This window comes from Chanos chanos, chromosome 10, assembly GCF_902362185.1.
Source record: "Chanos chanos chromosome 10, fChaCha1.1, whole genome shotgun sequence".
Classification (NCBI taxonomy): Eukaryota; Metazoa; Chordata; class Actinopteri; order Gonorynchiformes; family Chanidae; genus Chanos; species Chanos chanos.
In genome coordinates this window covers 31,362,679-31,380,795 of record NC_044504.1, presented here as the reverse complement: position 1 = coordinate 31,380,795, position 18,117 = coordinate 31,362,679, and the positions used below count along the sequence as shown (strand labels likewise).

General features: G+C 41.6%; 1 protein-coding gene across 1 annotated transcript in view; it reads right to left on the bottom strand.

The window, feature by feature from the left end:
* The window catches only part of pdia5 (protein disulfide isomerase family A, member 5), a 35,827-nt gene extending 19,485 nt beyond the window's left edge, over positions 1-16,342 (bottom strand). Inside the window, exons 1-7 of the mRNA XM_030786232.1 lie at positions 16,276-16,342; positions 9,197-9,323; positions 7,306-7,393; positions 2,800-2,883; positions 2,618-2,663; positions 1,600-1,692; positions 658-718 (exon numbers count right to left, since the gene is read on the bottom strand). Coding sequence (XP_030642092.1) covers positions 658-718; positions 1,600-1,692; positions 2,618-2,663; positions 2,800-2,883; positions 7,306-7,393; positions 9,197-9,323; positions 16,276-16,341 — 565 coding nt within the window. The 5' untranslated portion in view covers position 16,342. The remainder of the gene's footprint in view (positions 1-657; positions 719-1,599; positions 1,693-2,617; positions 2,664-2,799; positions 2,884-7,305; positions 7,394-9,196; positions 9,324-16,275) is intronic.
* Between the last annotated feature and the right edge of the window lie 1,775 nt (positions 16,343-18,117).

The following is an 18,117-nucleotide window of genomic DNA, read 5'->3' as shown; positions in this document are numbered from 1 at the left end:
AATTGTAGCCATCGTGACATATCTTTCCGAGAAAATGTGTTTCTGAGAAAAACTTGTGGGAAGGTATCTTTTTTTTTTTTTTTTCTTTTTAGGCTAGAAAAGAAAAGACAGTTCAATCAGTGCTTAAATGATTAGCCTGAGGGGGTTTCTTTTTCTGGCAGCTCCAAGCATAACCTCAAGTGATTTCTTCATTTCTGGAAAAGAACCCAACATGCAGATATGACATTTCCTTTATTATGCTTCTGCTATTCATGCTGAATCACATTAGTATTTGCTTTTGGATTGTTCACAAAATCCCATAAGGTATAACCGAGCCAGGAAAACTAACTGCCCCCCCCCGACTGCACGTCACTCCTTATTATCCGCAACTCAGAGACACGAAGTATACAAGTGATTTGATGTCCTTCTCAGTGCCTCTTTCCTTGAGAATATATCCACATGTGTTGGCGCACAGATTTCGTATTCATCCCTCCTTAAAACGCATACCTCGTCTAACAGACTGTTTGTCATAAGTCATGTCAGCGTTGGTTACATCACTGACCATAACTAAACGCATTGTGTGTCGGTGTATCCTTATAGGCCTTGGTAGAGTCTACAGTGATTTGCTCCAATTGTTCAGATTGTGCAATCAGGCAGAGTGCTCATCAGGTGACTCACAGGGAGCATAGAACATCATGAGGATGGGCCTCTCTTCCCTCTTCAACAGCTTCCTGAAGTCCTGCAAAGCACGTGCACACAAAAGTCAAGAGTGAGAAGGAGACAGAGAGAGAGAAAGAGAGACAGACAGAGAGAGAAAATGAGCGAGGGAACGAGAGGGAGACAGAGAGAGAGAAAGAAAGAAAGAGAGAGAGAGAGAGAGCACGAGAGAGAGAGAGAGAGAGAGAGAGCGAGCATCTAGTGAGCATGTTCACCTAACTACACAGCTTTTGGCTCATGTAAAACCTAAACCGACATTAATTACTTCATGTACACTACCCACAAATCAGCTTTGAGTCTCTACAGTTGCACTGTCTACTGCTCCATGGCAACGGTGCTTTTCTCACTCCTGAGATTCAGCGCTGACAACCGACAATCTAAATGCTGAGACGTGTGGTATGCCACCAAGCAGAAACCCCCCTGAAGCATTGAGTTGGCTCTTCAAAGGAGTCTGAAAACTATTTGTCCCTTTGTGAGCGGGATGATTTTTTTGATTGAGTTCTCGCTGCTCAGCTGGAGAGACCATTGGAGAAAAAACGTTGTCTGTGTGGTCTGCTGATAAAATGTGTTAGCACTGTGGGCTTCACTTGTGTAATTAAAAGTTTCCTTTTCAGGATTCGTTCTATAATAATCTTTCTAAGAAGGGGCCTGAAATGTTCTTCATTCAACTGAACACAAACCCTCTCTGACGTAGGCCAGCTTTCCTGAACACCCCTTTCAGGTAGCCAGAACAATTTCCAAAAAATCAAGGACAGCCCCTTTCCTCAGATTTAGACATTGCTTAACTCGCAATCTCTTTTTCTGAGATAAGTTCTCACAGCCAAAATACATTCTGAATGAGTAATTACTGTTTGTTGAACCGCTTGGTCCTATAACAGCGATCAGCATCTGACTCATACTTACTTTCTCTGTCTCAATGTGCACCACGTCCTTGGCTTCAGGATTCTCCTCCCACAGGGGGGCACCAGTGGGGTCTTTCAGAAATGCCACCATTGACTAAAGGAGAGAGATGGAGACAAAATGAGACAGACAGTGAGGTTTGAGGGTGTTAGAGGTTAAAGGAGAGAGTGGGAAGAGTGAAAGCGCGTGGGCGGGAGAGTCATCTCTCTCTGTCGAGATACAGTCACACCTACCCTGATTGGGAACGCGATCGCAGTCACCGTGCCATGAGACATGGGAGGTGTAGAAATACATTTCCTAGTTCAAGACCCAGTCTTGTCAAGGCCAACTTAAACCAAAAAAGGCAGTTATTCAAAACATCAACGGGGGAAAAGGCCGTAAGAACCAGTTCGACCGAATCTTCTTGACACGCTGTGTCAAAAATGAAAACGATGAAAACGTAGCCTAACTGCTAACCACCGGATGCTCTCTCTGAATGACATCTCCATTCTCTCTGCACCGGTGAAAGCGGTTCAGACGTCATCACTGGTGTTTAAAAAAGAAAAAAAAAAACAAACAAAAAAACGCAAGACGAGGCTTATCTCGTTATTAATGTAATTCAGATTCTGAGTCTACCCTTTCAAAAACAGTTAATCGGAGTCACGTCAGGTTTGGAGACAGTGGTGCTGTCCATCTATCTCTCAGAACAGCGACCTGAGGAGGACACTGCGTGCCGAGCAACAGAGGTGTACCTTAAAGCAGATACATTTTAGTTTCCAAGACTGAAGAACCAGGTAATGCAAATGTTGGTCTTATTTATTCATCTCTGTTTAATTTCACTTCTGATACTGTGTAAGATAAGTGTATTAAAAGAAAAAAAAAAAAAACTAAGAAATACTGAAAGGTATAATTATTGTATCCCTGAATCTCTCAGGATCTCTCAGGAACAACAGAATATTGATGTTTCAGAAATTTGAGAGAAAACTTGGCAGTATTATTTCCTCTTCTTCACAAAAAAAAAAGCAATTTTCTAAGAAATTACCTTAAATGTGGATGGTCTGTTGTATTCTGTATGGAAGGTTCCATCCCTAGCAGAAACACAATGGATAAACATGACAGAGAGTGTTTGTAGTAGAGCTATTATCTGCTATTTTCAGTGAGAGCTCATTCAGACATTCAACAACCATCATAATACTGTTCAAAGAATACACAAAGTAAGCCTACTTGTAATGCAGGATCTCAACTCCATTCCTTTTTGCATTGGGGTCTACCTTCACTTTTTTGCAGAGTTTGCGACCCTCTGAATCTCTGGGGAGGGGGGGGGGGAAGAGGAAAAACAGGTTGAGAGAGAGAGAGAGAGACAGAAAAAGATAGCAATGGAAACATCAACAGAGATTATGATTACATAAGTTAGAATAGCATGCAGGGTGAAGTGACTTACAAATGAGGTCTGTGCTTTAAAATTTTTTGATTTAATGGCTTGACTTTCATAATCGCTGAGACAAATGCAAGTATCAGTAGACATAAAAAAAAAAAAGTACACTCAACAAACATTTAAGCTGATTACGCTGTTCTAAAATAAGTGCAGTGGGAGGCATTTGCCATTAAATTGCTGCATCCAAAAAAAGTTATACTAATATAATTAATGTGATACAGTTACTATCCTGAGACATTAAATAAATGGCTATCAAAGCAATACAAGACAAACTACTGAACGTGACAGCTGATGACAGCAAAACTCTACCACAGGACTAGCTTTTGAAATTTGGCAACCGCAATTATTCTGGTTATTTTCAGAGGGAACAGTTTTCACTGACTGACTCTACTTAGAGCTTTGTCTTATCCATGCTAAATCCAGATATTTACTCCGGCTCAGAGCGTAATGTTCTGTGAAATCGCTGCCACAGGGCTCTGGCTCCGCTTCTGGGCCTCGATCGTTCTGATAAGCGACACCGCGCGATGGCTCTCCATACGCGACCCTTGCGGAACCATGGGAAACGTAGGCAGACGTTGGATTTTAAACCTGGGTTCATTCAGCGATGAGTGCCTCTGCTTCCATTCACCACAGATAATGGTTGAGTGAACCAAGAGTCATTTGCATAGCTCCGAAAGCAATAACCTGACCAGCGAAGAGGGGAGGAAAAAAAAAAAAAAACAGGAATAGGCATTGTGCCTATCCCCACTCTTGCATGGTTACCTAGCACCTGAAAAAAGAATCCATAATTACCTGGCACATTTCGCTAGCGCACATACTCCCACCCTTTCCCACACACAGAGACACAGAGCCCAGAACTCTCTACAATAATGACTCCCTCCAGTGATAATGAGCATGACAATGTCTTACATAAGACCAAATAAAGAAAGAGAAGACTCGCTGGAGACCTAAAGACCAATGCTAATGGAAATTCAAAGAGATGGAATTCAATTATGCCGCTGACATCCACGGCCCCAGGCACCCCTCTGACCAACCCCTTCTGTCCTTTAAGAGAAAATGAGACTGTGTCGTTGACTTTATATATAAGGCCCACATACCGCTATTGTCTGTGGGAAGACGGAAAGTGCTACTGTAGTGTAGGGGGCACTGTGTGTCAGGTAGGAAACTCAATTAGATGGGCCGTGTGTTGAACGTGCTGACTCATCATCACAGATGGCAACTCTCTGGGTATTTATGGGCAACCGTGGCCCAGTTCTGCTCGTGAAGTGTGGCAATCCATTCTGAACGCCGCATGCCATTTTTTCTCGGTGTTGTGGCTTGGCTACACATCACCGATTATGTCAGCCGACTTTGTCACAGCACTGAAAGGTTTTTTTGGGGGGTTTTTTTTTTGGAACAATGAATCCAGAGTTAATCACATTCGAACAGGGAAATGAAATCATCGAGTTGCTCACTCGATCAGCAAATTTGTTCACAATTAGTTTTCGCTTAGTTTAAAAAACTCGCTCAGAAACTACTTGTGGCCTCGTTGTAGTTCTAAAAATGACGTCCCAGACAAAGCATGGACTGACCAAGCGGAGACTATGCTGACTGGTAAAACTGCATAACCTGGGAATGAAGATGTAGAAAATTCCTAATGACTGACACACCAACACACAACGACCAATGGTTCATTACCACTGAAAGATCTTCTTGAATCACTTTCCTGCCCAAGCTGACTTCAGCTTATTTGAATGACCCTTAATGCTACACCCACACATTAGGGAGAGCCCCATTCAGAGCAGAAGTGAGTCAAATCACCACTGATGGCAGGCGATATAGCCATTTCTCAGTGTGCCTTACCTGGCTTTACTCTCCCCTTAATCACTGAACAATGAGAAGTAAGCTCTTTTTATGGACACTAAATAGCTGAAACCACACTGTGCTTAGGCCAAAGGGCTGACTAATCTTAGTCCAGCCAAAGCCCGCAGAGAGCCAATCACAGAAGAATTCAACGCCAGTTCCACCTACATTTGCCTTTATGCTGCCTAGATTTCATCGGCTCAACGACCTCCACACATGTGAAGTCAGTGGGGTGAAAAGAAGGCTCTCCAGCCAAAGAAAGGGCAGTGGAAAAAATGGCTATAAAGGAAACTCTTCAGACAAACACATTTCTCTAAGACACGGGTGTTCACCTTCAAGTTCAAAAACGAACATTTCGCCCGCATGTTTTTATTTGATATAAATTTCATTATGTTCTTATTTATATTCATGTGTGGATTTTGTTTTCTTTGGAAAAAACAATGCAAGAAAACACAAAAGCCAATGTGTACCTTTTTTCTTTTCAGCCCAATAAAAACAAGGATGCCTTTGAGACGCTTTCCCAGTTTAGAGCTAAAAACATTTTTAAATATATCTCTCGGATATAACAGAATAACCCTACTGAAGAAGTGAGCAATCTTCATAAACCACCATCCTTTTTATCCTTTCAATCTCTTATAACAGATTAGGATATGCACAGACAGCAGCTGAACGGTCAGACACAGAGTGCGCCTGAAACCATCCTCGAACAAATATTTTCCACCCTATTTTCAATATTTATTCACCCAAAGTCTACAAATATTATCTTGTGACTGCTCAGAAAGTGTCCAATCTTCTCGTGTGTGTGTGTGTGTGTGATGTGCCCCTGGCCCAGCATTTTTAATGATACTCCTGCGTGATCATCATTGGCCATCACTCATGTCCCTGTCCTCTGGTGAAAGCATATTTCTCTCTGCTGTGATCTCTATTTGGCTGAGTTTTTTTCTCAAACTTCAGCCTACAAGGAGTTGTTTTGTCTTTAAATTGAGTCTAATTTGGTATGTCTTTTGGAATTAGATGAAATTGAGCATTTTATACCCCCTTCAAAGTCTAGAAATTGCACACATTCTTAAGACGTAGGAAAAACAAGCTTAAAAGAGCCAACACACGACGCAAAGCGATGGGAGGTCCGAGCAGAAATTCCCCTCGAAATCTTTTCGAATGTTTGGGTTTTTCGGCTGGGTTTTTTTTTAAAAAAATTATCCACGACTACCCCTATCATCGACGGTCTCGTCCTGCCAATCTGAAACAAACTGAAGAGAAACAATCTAAAAGCATGAGGAATGATGGTTATCACAGGGGGAAATGGGACTGCTTTGTAGTTTCCTCTGTGATGTCTTCTCTCACCGTACAGAATGTGGGCTGAGTAAGCCGTGAGGTGACAGAACTATAAACCAAAACGGAAAGCAATGCGATACGAGGAGGAAAAAAAAAAGAAAAAAAAAGAAAGAAAGAAAAATCAAAAGAGGAGAGGGAAAGAGGGAGCAAAATAAAAACCTAAACGGATGTGTATAGTTGCCAAGGCTGCCAGGTGTCTGGAGAGAACTGCACGGAGGCTATCTCCCTGGCATTAAAGGCTTTGGTGAATTCCTTTCAAAGGATGCATCTACCCTGATCTGACAGATGTGATGTGAGGGATTGTGGGAGCTGGTGGGGGGCGGGGGGGTGGGGAGGCAGGGGGCTGAGGAGTGTGTTTTCCTGTACGGAGAAGAAAACAGTTCTCTCTGACTCATCATGCCGCTTCCAGACACTCTTTCACCCAACAGAGACCCAAAAATGAAGAAGCCATTTTTGTTCATTCTCCTCAGGGGTATTTCACAGTGGGTGGATTTCATTTTGAGTCAAACTCATTTTAGAAATAACATATGGCCCCACAGTGAACTGGCCTGTAGTACATCCTTAAGTCACATGCCATTACAGTAACTGTTTTTGCTGCTGTATGCAATGTCTGCACTCTCATTTCCTAGTTTAAATCTTACCATGATTTTGAATCAAGTCTCTCCTCTGACATTAATTTTCACTAAACTACAGACATTTCAAGTTCTCTCATAAAACCACATCATTTCATCAACCTATGTTAACCACATAGTTTATTTCATAAGAATGTAATGTTTTCGTTGTTTCTTGGACTAAAACCAACTAAAACCATCAACCAAGAGCTCAACAAGACTCTTTTCGGCATGGCATCTTCAGAACATATCCCTTGAAATGAAGGTACACCAGTTGTACAACAACAGGCCAAAAACACAGATGAACCTATCCTGGCAGACAACTTTCACATCAAAAAATGACTCAACACTGACATTAATTAATGATATATATATACCTGCCAATTAGAGGACTGCACAACCTCTAAGCTGCTGCTTTACAGTTTGTGATCTGATAAATCTTCTTGGGAGGTTACAGTAAGCATCTCCTGTTTGTCTTGTTTCAAAGGCAATGGAAATGACACCTACCCACAATTTACCCATGCGATGGTCCCTTGTCCTTTAACAGCCTGAGCGACGTCAGACAGCAGCTTCAGCTGAGCGTTCCCGGAGGTGGCTGCGGACATATTCAGAACATCAGAGCCGCAGAAATGTGTACCATCCAGAAAAGAGTGAGAAGTAACAGGAAAGGTTATGAAAGGTCAAAAATCTAACAATGACAAAACTAAACAGGCATATGCACAAAAGTCATGCTCAGAACACAAATACGTTACTATGAAATTCGCACTTAGGCAGGTACATAAATAAACCTGTAAAATGATGTATCACACTCTGAAAAGTTCACACACTGCGGCTTTAAATATTTCTACTTTTTCATGAGAGAAAGAGAGAGAGAGGCAGAGACCATGCTGATGTGCAAAATGAAGTGATTAATTGCATTACACAAGGACATTACACAATGTCTCTAGAAGCTAAATTGGGAATGGTTTGGAGTCTAGTGAGAGGCACATACGTAATCTTCTGTCTGCATGTAAGACCCAGCCATAGAACTCTGGGTTTTTTTGGGGGTTTTTTTAGTGATAAAACTTATGTTTGTTCAGAGTACGATGTTGCACCTAGCTTTTGAGCTTTGGAGGAAGACTACTTTGGTATGGACTGTTGGTTTTCATATTTGTCAAGTAATACTATATCTGAGGGGAAAAAAAAAAACAACTTGACAAAAGGAGAGATTTGATAGAAAAACGTCCTCAGGCATTCCGCCAACAACAAAAGGATAAGACTTCAAATCAGCTTTGAAGCTCCTGCCTTGTTCCTATTATCTTCACTCAGTATGGGGCGAGTTGACAAGAAAACAGAGAACCGGGCAAGAGTATGTTCTGTCTGTAAGTAGAGAACTGGCTAGCGCTGAGGTTTAAATGGCAAAAAAAAATCAGGGTTTAGCATCCACTAGCATGCACAGGAGCATCTACGAACCACCTGAACGTGGAGATAACCAATGCTGCGCCGAGGGAACGGAAAGCATCCGAAGAGCGGAAATGAAGTCTAGGGTAAGAGGAAACACGCGCGTGGAGAGCAAGAGCCCGCGCTTCGGAGGACGACCGTCCACAGCCGGCAATCAATCACAGGCGGCCGCTCGATAAAACAGAGTCTTATCCACTGACCTCACGCTGCCGAAATAGCTTGTGAATTATGAAGCAAATAAATCTTGAAGAGTGAGGCCTTGAAAGTCCCTTTGCCTGCATCAGGAGGGAGATGTTTATGGACAGCGCAATCACGCAATCAGCAGAAACGCCACCGCGCATGCCGGACCAGACTGAGTGAATCTCAAACATATGCAAATAAATACAGAGTGCCACACTGAGGGGAAATTTCCCTAATGCCGATGACAAATGACTGGAAAACCCATTTATTCCTTCTTCTCGTGGTTTTTTTTTTTTTTTGGAAACATCAGGGTAGCACGATAACAGAAACGGCACAGTCGTCCTTGTATTAAACGCTGTCGGTGCACTAATGTGTTTTGTATTTAACAGTTTTATTTCGGTATGTTGCTGTTTTGTATGTTCCCTGACCACAGGATTTGCATTACCACTTGTGTCTAAGCAAACTAAGTGTTGCGAGAAATGTTTGTACAGCACAACTACATCTGTTTGACAATAAACAGTTATGTTTGCCGCTGAACATTCCGCATACTGTCATACCCTCAGGAGGTCCACAATCTGAACAAACCAACGACATAGATATCGGCCACCCTTTTTCCCCCCAACAAATATATACTGTCCCCAAAAAAGAGAACAAATGCGCTATATTTTTGCTCATAAGACATTTTTGCCTTTTGGGAGTTACATCAGCAGCACATGACTTTACCATATGTTGCTCAGGTAACAGGAAGGTGTTGAGCTAAAACAGATTTCACACTCACCTGACTCTGTGTAGAGGACAAGGACGTTGGTTCGGGTCCTGAGCAGTTTTTTGAAATCTTTGTGGTCACTGACTTTCTCTATGAGTGGAGACACTTTCACTGCCTGCAGTGTGGACGCTACGCCAACCTGTGCGGGGGGGGGGGGGGGGGGGGGGGGGGGGACAAAACAAAACAGATTTTAAGCAGTGGCATGTTACCTGCTAACAGAGGTTAAGAAATATCTTTTTAACATCAATATTCCACCTCTGCACTCACTAGATTTCTTAGATATTACATTGACATTAGCGCTGAAAAGGCTGGTCCCTCTCAAGCTACGCCTCGGCTGCAGTTTGGGCCATGCGCTGTCATTAGATGATAAGATAAGAGAGGAGTGAGTGATGCTTCAAGTCTGAATTCTGATGAATATGCTCTTAAAGTGGAGCTCCAACACAACACAACTCTGTCATAGCATGACGCCTGATATGAGACGCTCGGCTCCTTCGGCCCTCGTTCTCCCCTCTCCCCTCTCTCTCTCTCTCTCTCTCTCTCTCTCTCTCTTGCTCTGCAGAAGTAAAACAGGATATGTGGAATTTGGACAGAGCAAGGCTGATAAGGCGTCGGCAGATAAAGCAGCTGTCATCTGAGGCAGAGGGAGGGAACTGACAGGAGCAGACAGACTACATTATGACTCTGACACCATCCCAGCCTATCACACACAGTCATCAATCCCTGATGCTTCTCTCCACAGCAACAGTTACACAGAAAGAGAAAATTAAAGTACAGTCTTCAGGCCTCATTTGCCGGATGAACTGACAGGCCGAAGTCCAAAAAAACCAAAAGGGCATGAAGACAATTAGCAAGCCGTTTATGTAAAGTAACACTGTTTATGTGATTACCGTTATGGGACGTGCATTAGCCATACAGATTACGGGTAAGCGACGCCTGTTATGCCGAGACTCAGAAATGAAAGCTGAGATGGTCATTAAAAAGTAATGTGCTGAATTGCTCTTAATGATGATCCTCGTTATAACCATGAGTACTGACATCAGAGTGTGAAATCTTTTCAGTCATGTTTTCCTGATAGCTACAGAACTTCATTACTAACAGCTGTGAAGTCGCAATGTTCACAGCAAAAAAAACCAAAACAACAACAACAACAACAGCAAAAAACCCCCACCATGAATACATTCACAAACATTAAGCAGCATATCAGCCTGGCGAGCGTGCGGCAGTTAAGACTGAGGGGGGAGTCATAATTGAGATATCCAGTGATGCCCAAGGATCTCACCTGTGAGACCCAGGGGAGCAGTGATTCATGAAGGTGGTCAGCAGCAGATTTACCACTCACACTGATTCATTGACAGGTGACGTCTCAGTGGGTGACAAATTCAGACCGAATCCACCTCATTCTCATTAAAAAAAAAAAAAAGGTACTCCTCCACTGCTCCACTTCCATCCCCAATGGAGACATAGACAAGGAACAAACTGTTTTGTTCCTAACTACATTCATCATTCACACACCGATGAGCAGGAAAAAAATAAATATTTAAAAACAAGCCTCCATCAGGCTAATATTTATCAGTTACTCAGTGCGTGTTGGATTCATGTGAGGGGTGTTATAAAGGAATTAAAGACATTTGTTTGAATTTTAAATAGAGGGATGGAGAAGAATGAAGACCGCATGCATGATGAACTCTTTGGGGTGCATCTCATTTTCTCCTTTTTTGAGTAAGTGAGTGAGAAGACTGGAAAGAAAGTGTTGAGTGGAGGCGTGATGTCACTGTGACTAAAGCTACATGGAGATGACAGTAAGGGGTAATTAAAGTTCTGGCTATTGAGGAGAATAGGAATGACAATCATGGCTTCAGATCAGCTCAATGAAATGGTCCCACGCTTAATGGTGGAACACTGGACCGTTGTGCATGATGAAGGGACCAAAGGGTGCTGGGTGGTACACGAAATTGTAAATTATAAAGGAAACCTAATGAGTTTCATGAAAATTCAACATCATAAAAGACAAATTAATGACTAGAGTGGCAAGAGTGACACGAGGACTCACAAGAACCGGCACATAAGTTAGTTGGAAAAATCCGTTTGGTACACAACTCAAAAGCTGTACAATGGCTAGCATGACCGTCCGTTCACCGCAAATACTATCAAAGCTCATGGTAGGCCAGTGAGATCAAAAGCAATTTTATAAAGAGAAAGAGACTATGCGGGGCCATTTAGTCAAAAGATAATTGAATTTCATATAGGATGTCAAATGCTGTTTGTGAAGCTCTTTGGGGCACCATCTTTCCTCCAAAAAAAAAAAGAAGCACACGCATTTAAAGCTGACAGGGAATCAATATGGCAGGCCATTTAGTGTCATGTTCCTTACCTGTTACACAATCTTCCATTTGGCTTTCAACATACAGGCATACTCAAAGAAAGCATTATCCAAATGACACCACTGCTTTCACAAGACTGTCACTGTTACTACCATCAACTGAATAGTGAAGAGAGGCTGGCTGGAATGCATCCCGATGATTCACGTGGAAGGGACTGAATACAGTGGATGCACTCTCTGTTGAGAGTCCCTGGAGTTCAGGAGCAGTTACTTTCATGGATTCAGGACTGAGACGAGATCCAGCTTTTCTTTTTCTTTCTTTTTTTTTTTTTTTTGTTAGAGTAGAACTGAATAACTAGCATTTTGCTATAGTTCCTCATGACTCGCTGGTAAATCCACAGCATTTCCACCGCAGAGCAGAGCTTTGCAGATTATTAACCTCAGAATAAACAGGTTTTTACAAACAAATATGACAGCTGCTACTGCTGCCAATGAGTATAAACCTAAGAAATTCTGCTGAGAGGAGCCCTGTTCTACTTGTCTCCCCTAGATCTCATAGTTTCGTTAAAAGAAAACTTCCTCCCAAAGCCATAGTCCCCCCCCCCCCCCCCCCCCCCCCCCCCCCCCCCCCCCCCCCCCCCCCCCCCCCCAAAACATAATCAAAACAAGAAATATACATTAGACACTGATTGTTTGGCCTATTCTTTGCTTCTGAAAACATAACACATTAATCATTTATCTCAAATGGGGAGTTCTTTACAAAACCATTAACATAAGGAAATCATTAATAATTCCATTTCACTCAGATCCCCAGTAACAAGAACTCAAGAAATGTAGGCTATACATTCTAGAGTGACAGTTCCAGGGTGAAAAGAACACTGCTTTACAACAACGTGTTAATGAGCTCCAGAGTACTCACACGCTCTCTCACACATACACACACACACACACACACACACACACACACACACACGTGTTTGTACGTATTTACACATACTGCCGCGCGCACGCACACGTATAAAAGCAAAAACTGATATGAAAAACATTTTTGTTTAGGAGTGGGACCTGAAAGACTTGAAATTTTGAGAATAAGGTCGTAATATTGCAAGAATACAGTCGAGATAATATTACGAGAATAAAGTCGTAATTTTAGGTTACATGTTACTTTAGAGAGGAAATATCAGAAGATCAGTCTGTCGCCTGCGTTAAAATGAGGAACGTGCAGCATCCTGTGAAGTTATACGTTATACAAATAACAGAATACTTCATCTTTTGCCACATCAGCACCACATTATCATAAGTATCAGGACTTTGAAAATATTGTGCAAGAAACTGTGATCGTGCAACAGTGCAAGAAACAAACAGCAGTTGCCAGAAGCAGGCTCAAGCTGCCACTGCCTGTCGATTTTGTTGGTTGTTGGTAATAGCCTATATTTTCCTAAACATGATGTTTTTTTTCCCTTGAATTTTTAAAATTTTTTTCTCATAATATTATGCTTTTCTCATAAAATTACAACTTGATTCTTGTGATATTACGACTTTTTGCTCAGTTACGCCTTTATTCTCGTAATATTACGACTTTATTCTCCAAATCTCTGAATTTTTTTCCTCAGTGTGGCTCTAATACTCTGTCGTAATTTCAGACATGCTTCTATTGAACAAATTGTTCTGCATGTTTTACACAGTAGCTGTGTTTGTAACGTGTTGTCTCTCCTGAATCCAAAATAATTCTAAATAGCAGAATTGCTGTTCTTTTTCACCATAAGGTCTTTGTCAACCACATTTTCCTCGTTCTTCCCTCCTTCCACAGCCATCGTGCCAGCTAACCACACAGCTGCCACCAAATTGACACCAATTAATTTGAGGATACTTGACAGCTAGCTGGGGCTTCATCTGATTGACCAAATGGTGTGAATGCATGGCCCATGTATCCAGGGCTCCAGCTGATAGGTCAAATGTTCGCATGCTGACTGCATGTGCATGGCACGTGTAAACAAAATGATTTTTCTTATTCACTGCATTTCAGGCAGTCTTTTGCGATGTGTTTATCGCGCGTGCTCATATTGCGATGACGATGAAAATACGATTTCTCGGTCAGTACTACAACAGGTGCATATTACCATGTGTATTTCACTTTTTAAGATCATTTGTGTCTTTAGGAACACTTACATGGTCATCCATGACCTCCTGTTTCGCGGTGGGATAACGATGGGGTGACACATTTGCCAAACTCCCTTAGTCATTTATCAACAAGGGCAAGGTCAACGAACACACAAATAAAATGAGACACATGGTTGCTCACCTTCATAATTCAGACAAGGGCTATAAACACATAGCTACATACTTGAAAATAGCCATTTCCACCATTATGGCAATAATTAAAAAGTTAAAAAACAACTAGAGCTGTGATTGCCCCCCACAAAAACAGTGAAGAGGATGGTATGAGGAGTAAGAATTTCTCCAGGAATCACACAAGGGACTACTGCAGACACTACTTGCAACTTGGGGTCGACAAGACTCAAAAGCTACAACCAGATGCCACCTCTGTGCCAACAAACTGTTTGGAGGGCTTGCCAGAAGAAAGACTCTGCTGGCAACGGAGCAGGAATGTGAGCACCTGGATTTGGCCATACGTCAGTCGAACATTGAAACTGTTTCCAACGGTCAGACCAAACAAGCTTTTTGGCCACAAACATCAGAGGTGGGTTTGGCAAAAAAAAAAAAAAGAACAAAAAAGAGGGACGATCATACAGAAAAGAAGCTAATCGGTGGTGCAGTGATGGATCTGTGAAGCTTTGGGGCTGTTTTATTTCCAAAGGCCTTGGACAAGTATTTAGGACACCGGGAAACAACACCACCAGGACATTTTAAGCACAATCGGACTGTCTCTTCCCAGAAGCTAAAACCTGGTCGTGATTGGATTCTCCAGCAGGACAAAAAAAATCCAAAGCATACCTCCAAATCCACACAAAATGGCCCGAAGATCACAAAATCAAGCTTTTGCAATGACCATCCCAGAATCCTGACCTAAACCCCATTTAAAACCTGTAGGGTGAAATGAGGATGAGCGTCCACAAGCTAGGGCCTAGGGCTCTGAAGATGCCAATAATTGTGAGATCTTTTTCAGAATAAAAGTTATTTTGTGAGTGTATATAAACATATGTGTACGTGTGCATATCTCTTTTATCAGTGTAATAATATCACACCTAAGTACTGGGAACACTACATGTCACAAACTCCCAAGCATATAATACTATAAATTTGCTTAACAAATGTTATAACACTGCTGTTTTAAAGATTGCACTGGTCTAGCATGAATAAGTCTAGCGTCTGTCCAGTGCAATTCTGAATTTTCCAGCCATTAATGAGTGAGACTGCACATCTGGGTGGATGGGTTAGGTTGTCCTGCCAGTAGCGTATGTTAACACTGATATTGTTTCCAGTTTGCATTGTAAGGTGAATATTCCCTAGAGTAATGAAAGGACAGTGGCAGCTGAGGGTTAAGGAAATGGACTGGGAGTGAAAGAGTACAATGAAGTACAAGCAAATCCTGTTCCCTATCAGAGATTAGTGAGTCACCAACGTACCTTACAGCTTAATGGGCCACATGGATGCCACAGTGTATCTGCATAACACACTTGTGTCAGTGGTGGTACAGGGAGACTGTATTTGCATTAAGCAATTTCAAAAATTGCTATGACAAGCAGGACTGCCAGAGGGAAAAATCAGCAGTCCCCCTTGGCACTGAATGGTCCCTCTGAAATGTCCACCAACCGGCCTCACTGCCACTTTGGAATCCACCTTTGTTTGCAATGTTGGCCAGAAAAACAGGATGTGGACCAGGAAAGGTCCCAGAGAACAAAGACATGGTCATTATTGACTGACATGACCCAAAAAAAAAAAAAGTTATGTGTTATGCTTAAAAGCCATTAAAATGCAACAGCCTGTGTCTTTTCGACTCACCAGAAAAAGAGGAGAGATCTGAAATAACTCGCACTGAAAAAAAAAAAATTAAATGTATTCTCCATCAATAACGCTCCCTCCTTCTTTGTAAAGCAGCAAGCGAAAATTGAAAGTGTTCCGCTTTCAGACGAGAGCTACAACCAAAAACTAAAAACGACCCAGCATGGCTTCTACCAATGCAACCACTACCACGATGCACAGTTTAAGAAAAGATCAAATATAAGTGTAATACCAGCGAACTATCCTTCCTATCACGTTATCATCACGAGATTAACATTTGTGATGGGCAAGGGGGCAGTAATAAACCAATCACCTGTGAACAACCGGTAAAAAGAAAAGACGACCCCATTTTTAAACATGTTTACGCTCTGCAAATCTTGAGAATATGCTAACTGTACGATGAAAAAATAATCGTAATGGAATATAAGATTCTGTCAGAGCAACACTGCCTGAAAATACATTAGTCCTATTTTATCACGGACTTCCTGATTTTCAGATAAAGAATGAATGGTTGCAAATTAATACCCACGCAAATAAAATACATCGAACTGATAGTAATACAATCAAGAACTAGATGGTAGCCACCAGTGTAAATATGCAGACTAAAATCAATGCTCTAATTGATCGTGCGCCTCAAGTTCAGCTTCCAATTTGCTGCCTCTGCCTGTCAACTTTGAACTACTCTTGCATACTGAAAATATCGTTCTCTCTAGCCGTACTCTAACTGAGATTTGGGAAATGCATAGGCCACGTATCAGCATGCTCTAAAAACAAATCGGATACTGAAAAACGTTTGAATGTCACTTACCAGCAACAAGAATATGAACATTTCGAGGTCCCTCGTCCGTCTCCCGTAGTTGTTCCAAGAAGCCATGATGCCGCTGCCACGTCTGGCTACGCAAGCGCAATCCACTTCCCTGCGAGTCCTGAGGAGGCGCAAAGGATGTTAGGAAATGTAGTTCTGTGAGTCCGACGAAGTCATGAAATTTTCGGTTAATTTCTTTTCTGGTTCACACTCTGACTCAGAAATTGACGTATCTTTTGCATATCCTTAGGCACCTAAGGGAAGCTATGATAAGGTGTATTCGGGGTACTCGATGGCTAAATCCTATATCCTGTGATTCCATGTGATCATTCAGGAATCGTATTTGCAGTGCGCGCAAAACTCTTGCTGTGTTTATACGCAACTGTGGGCTACATAGGTTATAATATTGTTTTACGACTAGCTGCTGTAATTTTATTCTGTCTTCCTGGCCTCAAACGAAACTTTAAACGAGACCATTTTTTAGTGTCAGATTTAGCAAACTGTATTTGTTGACTGAGTTCCATGGTCATATGTGCTTCTCAAATAAATATGTCGTCTTTGTCACGTCACGTTTTTTACAGATTATTATTTCCATAGCCAATGTTCTGAATAAATAAGAGAAATATAAAAATAGACTGAAAATAAAGTTGACATAACTGACATTCAGTTGACCTAATTTTTTCGACAAAACCGCGATTTTAATAACAACTGACAAATAGATTTTTTCTGTACACAAAATGTTTGCAATAATATGAATTCACGTTTAAGAATAAACTACGCAACCTCTAACGGTTAATTAATTGCCAAGGTGGGCCTGCGTCGTAGATTAAAGGAATATACCATTCCTCTCACATAGGGGCTTTTTTTATTTTCCAATATAAACGCATGTTTCAGCTGTAACCTACAGTAAAATAATTACTCGCAAGTTACGAATTTACGTACAATAAATGAAATGCCTTTAGAGCATTATCGCAATCACATTTTCAGGCAAATATCTTGAGGCAAGGTCTTTTGAAACACCCCTGTCAGTCTTGAATTGCAGATACTCTTGTAGTAGCCTTAGCTCATGAAGGCAGCGCAGTAAGCAGCTGCGGGTCGCTTGTGAGAGTCATTCACAGGAAAAGGATACTTGGTTACAGAGGTACAAAAGGTGGAGATCGCGGTTTCCACTGAGATCTTGCAATTCGACCAACAGAGGGATATCCATCATATAAAAAGGTAATCCCCGTCTCGCAGGGCATGACATTTTATTTTATCACAGAGGTTTATTGATCCAAGGGACACAGTCTTTCGCAACTTTTTGAAGCCAATTTGTTATAATTTGTGGAGCTTGGTGTAGGATGCTGAATTGTCATGTCCAAATACTAACAGGGTCCCAACAGTTTACAGAACAGTTACAGACTAGTTTGACCAAAATTATTTTAAAATCCAATCAGAAGTAATATCCTCTTTTATGCTGTAATTTTTCATTACATTGGCTAGTGGACGATGTAAGTGAATAACTGAATTCAAACTTTGATCTCGTGAGCTTGAATAGTTGCTGCTAAATTTAATTGCTACCTTAAACTGAAATTCCTGGGGGTAAAGCATCACACCTCTGCATAAATTACATTTAACTTACCATTTAATAATGAAAACATGTTCGTTTTTGTACCCAACTTAAGAAAAAGTAGCCTGATCAGAAGTTCTTTTATAGTGGAAGCTTTACTTGCCACTCACGTTCCGTCCCAGGATCCGAGGAATTTTGTACCGAAGAGCTGCGACATTTATCACTATAAACTTCTGTCAAGTTTTTAAAAATGACTTTATACTTTGTGTAGTTATAACAAAGTTTTCCCGGATTCG